At 33.3% G+C, this 9415-nt stretch overlaps 1 protein-coding gene across 2 annotated transcripts in view; it reads right to left on the reverse strand.

Moving 5' to 3' along the window:
• Positions 1-510: 510 nt before the first annotated feature.
• The window catches only part of LOC134248682 (uncharacterized), a 56501-nt gene continuing 47596 nt past the window's right edge, over positions 511-9415 (reverse strand). For both annotated transcript variants that reach the window (XM_062731080.1, XM_062731078.1), the window contains 8 exons: positions 8743-8862; positions 6536-6647; positions 6216-6355; positions 5488-5577; positions 4451-4492; positions 2019-2066; positions 1708-1742; positions 511-1124 (listed from right to left, as the gene is read on the reverse strand). In XM_062731080.1, coding sequence (XP_062587064.1) covers positions 873-1124; positions 1708-1742; positions 2019-2066; positions 4451-4492; positions 5488-5577; positions 6216-6355; positions 6536-6647; positions 8743-8862 — 839 coding nt within the window. In that variant the 3' untranslated portion in view covers positions 511-872. The remainder of the gene's footprint in view (positions 1125-1707; positions 1743-2018; positions 2067-4450; positions 4493-5487; positions 5578-6215; positions 6356-6535; positions 6648-8742; positions 8863-9415) is intronic.

Raw genomic sequence — 9415 nt, forward strand, 5'->3', positions numbered from 1 at the left:
ATCAATTTTTAAAAAAATGGGAATGACAAAATTTCAGGTCCATGGGAAAAAGTTAAAAAAAAATCAGTTTAATTTATGAAAAATAATTGCTTTGAATAATATTTCATATAGTTACAAACTAAGTGCAATATTGTAATGTATATAATCATGCAATATTTTGTTTTTTGTTTCAGTTATATAATATCATAAAAATGTTTCTTATGTAACTCAATACTTTTTAAAAAAGAGAATGAGTTGACTAAGTTTTTTTGGCTAAGTTGAAAAATCCACCAGAATTTTCAAAATTACGCCTTTTGAAATTTTCTAAGTTTTAAATTCCTTGTGCGAAAGAGACTAAGTAGAAAATACACCCGGATTTAGAAATTACGCCTGGAAAAAAGGAGACGTATTTCTGGCAAAAATACGTGTACGCCTGAAAATGAACCGTATTTTTAAGAATACGTCTCTTGTACGCCAGGATTTGCAAAAAATCCAGGCGTAATACGTCTCTGAATTTCGTACGGGATAGCCATTCACTGATAATTTGAGCCGAAATCCGTGCGGGAGTGATTCACTGCCGCATTGCACCATTACGGTGATCCTAAGGAGTTGTAACCCTCTCCCCCCCCTAAAAAATCGGAGAGAGCTACATTATTGCAGCTAATCTATACATATATGTAAGTCATATGTTTATGACCTGTCTTGAGACAGATTCAGCATACCAAAACATGTTATACAGTAAATATGTACATGTGACTTAGGTACTTTTTAAATGTTTTCCTTTAGTGAACAAAATCATATTGAAGACATAGTGTATTGGGTGGTTTAGATCCAACACTCCGACCTCAGATCAGGGAGACATAGACCATAAAATAGATCATCTACAGTGCAACTCATTCTGGCAGCATAAACACATTTTCTTTTATCTTTGGTCTATGAAAATATCTTTCAAGGGACTCAAGCTCTTTTATGTATTCCTTTATTGTTGCATTGGTTTCATTTGAAAATTGTGGTGACTTTTCATAGATTTTTGTCGCAAAATTCTGTAATTTTTCGTCATGTTCATCACTGTGTTCAGAATGATGGGTTACCATCCTTCCTAATCCATCACTTAGCGCATTCACCAGGGCTTGACAGTCACTGTCCTGAAAAATATGATAAATATATGATTACTCGAATACTGTACTTAGGGGCTAAATGTGAGGCTAAATAAAGGGATACCACACTACATATTTGTCACTTTAATATTTACAGCAAAACATAAAGAGGCAATGGGTCACATCATTTACCTTGTTTACCCCCCCCCCCTTCCTGGTCTTCAACAAATTTGTGCAGTTATTAAATAAATGAAAAACAATTTGAAGATGAACAAAACAAGGTGTTAAAATTCTGATATTCTGTAAAAACTTCTCAGAATCATTTTAATGCCAAAGGCCAAAGATTATGTCCGTTTTGTTGCTCCATATTTACTCCCGTGGACAGTATGAACTATTAAAGTATGAAATATACAATTAGTCACTTTCCCCTTAAACCTTATTCTCGCTTTATCTTATAAACCACTTGAAACATGAAAAGTAGTTCTTTCCCTTTCATCAATAATTTTGGTTTGTCAATAAAATACTGGTAACTACAGATGAGGGACAAAAATTGAAAAAATGTAGGGAAATATTATAGCAGTTCACTTGCCAAAATATTTCACCTGAAAATGCAAAGAAATTATGAAGTTACCTCAGAATCTTGTTTCGGAGGGTTTAAAAAGGTCTCTGAAATAATAAAAAAAATACATTCAAAATTATCCTTTAAACTGTTCATTAGATACCTAAAGCGTGGTACATAAATAAAATTAATCAAAACTTTCTTAGCAAATTCTTACATACTGGTAAAGATAATTCTAAATAATACTTGCACTAATAAATATACTACCATTACTAATATATAAATAGCATGAGTCCTGGTCTGCATTTATGACTTATTTTGAATATGCTGACATAAGTAAATGTGCAGTATAATCTGATTGCCATGATTAAAGCTTGCTTTACCTGGTGTTTCATCTTCTTCAACTGGTATGGTTTCTTTTACTTTCCATTCTAAAAAATATGATCATAAATATACTGACACGCAAAAGAAACGCAACACCCTACTTTAGGGGGAAATAATTCAGTAAAGAATTTTGTATCTTAAAATTAAGGATATCTTCAATCTGGTAAATATCGGTAATTTAACGGTTGAACGATTTTGGTACCATAACCGAAGGTCAAGTTTGAGTCTGCTTAACAGAAATAAAAAATTGAATGTTTAACAAAACATTTGGCAATATTATGGAGTTTTGAGGGTTTGTATAGTTCATCTTAAGTAATGCAGCAATATTTCAAAAAATAAAATCTACTTTCTTTTACCGTAACGATGCTAAGTCTTCTCGAAAATAGCTTAAGTATGCATTTCCATTGCTCTTACTGGAAAATCTCAATAAAGGTGATGGAGAGTTGATGATGCAAATATACGATGCATTACGCCTCAACGGGGTCTTATGTATCATATGCATAAATGATAGTCCTTGGACCAGAAGTCTAAGGGTTACTACAATGCGCTAAGTTAGAGAAAATTCACCTAATCATCTGAAAAACAGGCATTTAAAAATGGCAAAGAATAATTCCTTCGCTCAGATCTCGATATTGATTAAGCTATTGTATCGTTGAAATTAAGCTGCAATTGTTGTTTAGAGCAGTCTTGCACTTTGTAATTGGATGGCTGGGAGGGGGGTATTTTAACAGTCATATGTTACAAAGTAAAGTTCAAAGATAAACATTTATCATTTTTATCAAATCTCTGATGTTCTTAAAAGTGAGTTTAGCCTTACTGTATTATTTTTTGAAAATCATTAGAGAAAAAATTCAAATATTTGTAGATTACTGTTTGTTGTGTTTCTTTTGCGTGTCAGTATACATTAAAAGAACAAAAATAATATCAAGGAGGGTTTGTTCAATTTATTTCTACTTATTGTTATATGCTGTATTCTATTCAATGAAAAGAAGAAAAATAATCATGACAAATTATGCTAATACATGGACCCCTGAAAAACCAAACATTTTATACCCAGCCTATTAGACATCTAGTCAATAATAAATGATAACATTTTAAAATAAACATTGCTTTTACTTGCACCTGCATCAAAAGATGAACATATCAGACAATTATCAATCTAAGAAAAAAATCAAACAATACAAATCTGTGGATAGAGCATGTAACACCCCTTCCCCATGTGAATACATGTAGGGCATGTAATAAAGCCAACCTCACCCCTGTGAATAGGGCATTAGGGCATGTAACACAGCAGACTTAGGTTCTATAAATTTTATGGTAAAATTGAATATTTGTATTTTTTCTCTCTTTCTGAAACATTAATACAAAATCCGAATAGGTTCTGATGTCATAAAAATAAAAATTGTTAATAAGTTTAACCTACTTTGAAACTATAATATTTTTAGTTAATTTATATTTCTTATACTATATACAATAATTACAATTTAGCACATTTCAAGAAATTTTCAAAATATGACTTTTCTGGGGGCATAAGTATGCAATATGCAATGTTGAACTGCAACGAATGCATTTAAGAAAAATTTTATTTTTAAGTTAAATTTTTGTGCCTAAAACCTTCACATTTTAGTGAAAAGGGCAACAGGAACGACTAGTATAGGGGACTATGGTGAATCATAAGTACAAGATTTGTCAACATAGGGCTGAAAGTTGCTTTTGAATGAACTTGCTCAATAAACTATAAGCTGATCATTTAATTTTAAAAACCATCACAATAGCTCAGTCGGTAGAGCACTTGCCCCATGATTGGAAAGTCGAGGGTTTAAACCCACATCCTGACGGACCTAAGTCAACAAATATAGGTAGCAACAATCCCCTCACCAAGCCCTTGGCACTTTTAAGTAACAGTGAAAGTTCTTCAGATGAAAATACCTAGGGTTTGGCACAATAGAAATCACTCCTCAATGGCTCTTAAAATTTATCTGTAGAAATGATGTATTATCCATGCAAGTTTGGTATGCATAGATTTGGTTAGTTTTAGCAAGCCTATCTTAAAAATTGAAAAATGATCGATCAACCACACACTTAAGGATACCATTCATTAAAATTTGATCAAAATATGACTTATAGTTACTTGGAAATAAAACCCATTTCAAAAAGGTAAACAACCTTCTCATAACACTTGACCTCTGTCAGACTGGTACATATACAGTGAAACATATGAGATGCATAATTCATGTACCTCTGTTTACTGTTGGATAGAAATACTTGAAAAAAATTATTTGGTTCTTAGTATAAAAACAAAAATAACATGGGAACCAGACACAGGAGCTGAAGGGTTTTTCCCCACCCACCTTACCCTAACAGTTACCCCATTTCACTAAGGTGAGCAAAATGATTTTTATTTTTTGTTAGTCCTTTTCTGTGTACATACCAGTCTCAAGACTCATTCCAGATGGTGCAAAATGTTTATTTCCTGAAAAAAAAATCAAAGATATTAATAGATGGAAACTCTACATGATTCCTTCTAAACATGCCTTATTGATCAATGATCATCTGAGTGTTACTATTTGTTGGGTTTTTTTTTTATATCAGTCATGCTATTTTTTTTAAGATACATTGTAAAAATTTTAAAACAAGAAAGCCTGAATTACTCTTCATTCCAAAATGCAATGACACATTTCAAATAAATTTCCATAAAGAGAAAATATTTTTGTAGAAATCTGATCACTTGAAAAGTTTTTAGGAAGTCACAGTAACAAGAGGTCCATCGGCCACATTGCTCACCTGAGCACTTTGGCAAGTTCAGTTTTTATTAATGTTATTAAAACTTTCTTTAAGGGCAGGAGGCATGATTAAAACTAATTCAAATCTAAACTATGTTACCATGTTTCCTTGGCAAATAATGGCTTTATGAAAACAAGGTTTTTTACTTTTCTTTTAAGGCGTTGTCCTACCCCTGGAGGTCACGATCTGAACTTGAAATCTACACTACCTGAGTGATCATTGCTCTGCTGTTGTTGAAAAGATTTTTAATATATATATATATACAATCAACGCTTACTATCTATTCAAGATATATATTACTAAAGTCAGGGTTGCTTCATAAAATTGTTCTGACAAAAAATAGTTCCATTCAAGATAAGTAAATACAACTCTACAGCAAATTATTAGAATAATGATGTGTAGGTAATACGTTAAAGAAACCATACCGTATATACTCGCCTATAAGTCGGTTGTATTTAATAAACTTATATATCAGAGGGACTGACCTCATATAATACCATTCATTTTATAGCTCGCCTATAAATCGGACATAGAGTTTTGAACAAGAGATTAACTCCCAAATATCCGACTTATAGGCGAGTATATAGGGTAATTAATGTTTAAAGTTGTTTAAGAAAATCACTCTTCCTCCTGAAATACAAATAAAAAATATTTATATTCTAATAAATTCTTTATCTTCATTACCCTCTGAACCTCCTTCCTCTTCACTCTGCCTTAAAGGAAGATTTTCATTTTCAAACCTTTCACTTCCACTCCCATTTATTTGATGATGACCTTCAAAATAAAATTTGTACAAATTTAATAGACATTCTAAACCAAAAGTCTCTGATGAGACTGTAGCTCTACTGGTCTGTATGCCTAATAAAAAAGAAAAGTAGCACTTGAATTTTAAACTTTGTAACAGGCAGCAAAAAATAGAATTATGTATCTGAATGTAGTGTATTTGTGATCCATGTTATACTGAAATCAAACCAAACCTGTGGAAGGAGTAACATTTTGAAAGCATTCCTAAGGAAGAATGAGTGCACTTAATAAGTACATCATTTGGGCCCTTTTTGGCTACCCATTTTAATCTTTATGTTACAATATATTGCTAAATTAATTTAATGATTATTGTGCAAGCAAATATGCTTTTGATATTTATGTCTTGAATTCTTTGTCATAGACATACATATTTCTATAAAAAGGAGTTTTTTGAGGAGTTTCTACCCCTGAATGGGAATTGGTCACAAGAATGACTCAGTTGACCTTAATATTGAAACCAATTAGAAGAAGAAATTATTACTTGGTGCAAGACATTAGTCAGTAATATGAAGTGTAGTGACAGATTAATATGCCTATCATGACCATGTATAAATTTAAAACAGACATTATCAAATCATGAAAATTCGAAACAACTTATATAAAATCACCTTGCTCCTTTGGGTAATATTTTCTGTATAACAATGCAACAACAGCCACTACGCCAAGGAAAAGTACAATTCCAACTATGATTCCTATAACATCAGCATCAGAACCATTGTCTTCTTCATCATCTGAACCAGCTGGTGACCTAGATTGGCAAATCATTTAAATTTTTAAAAACAAAAGAGGTTTCTTTTTTAATATACATGGACATGATCTTATGAGGGACAGAGACCACATTCTTTAAGCATGTTATTAACATCCCTTATTTAGTAAACTTACTGAAACTTTGTCTTACTTGCAAACACATTAATAAGCTGTAGCTTACATTTTAAATACAGGGACTGTTTTCATCAAATCAGTTGAAACAGATGTTGAAAGCATTGATGTTGTTGGATTTTCTGTTGTTGGTTTCTTTGTAAGTTCATAACACTCAGGATCTGCAAAACAAACAATATTTCTTATTCAAAGACCTTTTTCTCTTTCAGCACAATTTAAGGTAGTTTGCAGTGCCTTCAAGGGGCTTGGACACTGGCTGTTTTGTTTACAGTGTTGAATTTTTATTCAAAAATAATTTCAGTTTAATAAATGGAACTTTCATAAAAGTTTCTTAAAAAGTCAATGACAAGGAAAATTTTGAAAACATGTCAGTGATGTCAAACATCTGTGTTTGTAAACAGTTCAAGAGCTCTGTTGTTGCTTACCCCCCCCCCCCCCCCCTTTCACACAGTGCTGCAACTCTATGGCGATCATCCCGATCAAGCCACGATGATCGATTATTTACATGTTCAAAATAAGCATGGTGAGAGCATAGATTTCTCCAATCATAAAGACCATACTGCGGTCATACTACGCTTGTGACCACTCTACGAGGTTTCTCTTGCAATTTCCCCCCAACACCAGAACCCCTGACCCTGGGACCATAAAATTCACAATGGTAAAAGCACTCTTGCTCATCATAACTATGCACTTAGTTAGTTTATTTAATACCTAGGAGCAGAGAAGAAGATTTTCAAAGAATTCATGTATTTTTACTATATAATCTATAGAGCCCCGCCCTAACACCAGAACCCCTGACCCTGGGACCATAAAATTCACAATTTTGGTAAAAGCACTCTTGCTCATTCTTAACTCTGCACTTAGTTAGTTTATTTAATACCTAGGAGCAGAGAAGAAGATTTTCAAAGAATTCATGTATTTTTACTATATAATCATTCTATAGAGCCCCGCCCTAACACCAGAACCCCTGACCCTGGGACCATAAAATTCACAATTTTGGTAAAAGCACTCTTGCTCATCTTAACTCGGCACTTAGTTAGTTTATTTAATACCTAGGAGCAGAGAAGAAGATTTTCAAAGAATTCATGTATTTTTACAATTTACATAATCTATAGAGCCCCCCCCCCCCCCACACCAGAACCCTTGACCCTTGGATTATAAAATTCACAATTTTGGTACAGGCACTCTTAATCATCATAACTATGCAATTAGTTAGTTTATTTAATACCTAGGAGCATAGAAGAAGATTTTCAAAGAATTCGTGTATTTTCACTATATAAACAATAGAGCCCCCCCCCTCCCCTAACACCAGAACTCTTGACCCTGGGACCATAAAATTCACAATTTTGGTAGAGGCACTCATGCTCATCATAACTATGCACTTAGTTTATTCGATATCTAGGAGCAGAGAAGAAGAACTTCAAAGAATTCATGTATTTTTACTATATAATCTATAGAGCCCCCCCCCCCCCAACACCAGAACCCTTTACCTTGGGGCCATAACATTCATTTTTTTTATAGAGGCACTCTAGACTTGTTCATCATAACTATGCACTTAGTTAGTTTATTTAATACCCAGGGGCAGGGCAGAGAAGAAGATTTTCAAAGAAATCATGTATTTTCACTGTATATAATCAATAGAGCCCCGCCTTAACACCAGAACCCCTGACCCTGGGGCCATAAAATTCACAACTTTGGTAGAGGCACTCTTGCTCATCATAACTATCTACTTAGTTGATTTATTTAATACCCAGGAGCAGAGAAGAAGATTTTCAAAGAAATAATGCATTTTCACTACATACTTATTTAGCCCTGTCCTAGCACTATAACCCCTGACCCCAGGGCCATGAATTTCATAATTTTGGTAGAAGACTCCATGCTGATTACAATCATGCAAACAGTTTGACTGCTTGATGTCCAGGAGTAAAGAAGAAGATTTTTAAAGATTGCATTAATATTAGTGGTTTTGGCCCCACCCCTCAGGCCCCAGGGGGGCAGGGATCATGAAATTCAAAATTTTTGTACCCCTTCACCCATAGATGCTTTGTGCCAAATTTGGTTGAAATCAGTTCAGTGGTTGCAGAGAAGAAGCTGAAAATGTTCAAAAGTTTACGTACGACGAACAAGGACAGGCGAAAACGGATAGCAACAGGTCACCTGAGTTTACTCAGGTGACCTAAAAAATCTCATTTGACCAGTGAATATTCTTTTTTCAGAAACTCTGTTATACATGTACCTGTATATAATTACACTCACATTTGTAAGCCTCTGTCGAGGAGTAAGCAGGTGGACATGGATTTCTGCTAAACTTTGTGCAGTTTGTTTTAAAACTTTGCTGAATTCTGTTGGCACTGTAACTATATTCTGTACAAAATCCTGAAAAAAAATAATTAATAATTATTTCAATTGAAAACGTATTCTACTAACTCAGTATTAAATGATACCTGAGGGTATAAAGTTGTATTGTGTTAACACTAGTATTTTCAACAAGTACCCACATACATGTAACCACTGAACGATGTAACATATTATTGTATTAGTAAATAAAACTGCTATTGTAATTTAGTTTCTTGGATATTTAGACATTTCATATCGTTAATCAGTAGGAAACAATGCAGTTATCTGAAACTAAAACTGTCCAAACAGGACAAAATACCCCCATCTGGGTTTTTCAGAGGTGCTAAATCATGAATATTTTATGGATCTAAGAGAAGAGAGAAATGCTAAGACATTATTAGTGCAAATGTAATTGCTCATTATATTTTTTATAAATGAAATGAAGGCACAGCCTAAAAAAAAAAAAGACAAAATATATGGACCAGACACGAATTATGAACTTTTTCTGTCAGTAACCTTGAACTTGCATAAATGACCTTGTTTCAAAGTCATGACACAACCTCAGGTCATAAGCAATGTTTGTGTGAAGTAG

The sequence above is a fragment of the Saccostrea cucullata genome, unplaced genomic scaffold (assembly GCF_032062105.1).
Source record: "Saccostrea cucullata isolate Sc308-1 unplaced genomic scaffold, CSIRO_AGI_Scuc_v1 ctg164, whole genome shotgun sequence".
In the NCBI taxonomy this organism is placed as follows: domain Eukaryota; kingdom Metazoa; phylum Mollusca; class Bivalvia; order Ostreida; family Ostreidae; genus Saccostrea; species Saccostrea cuccullata.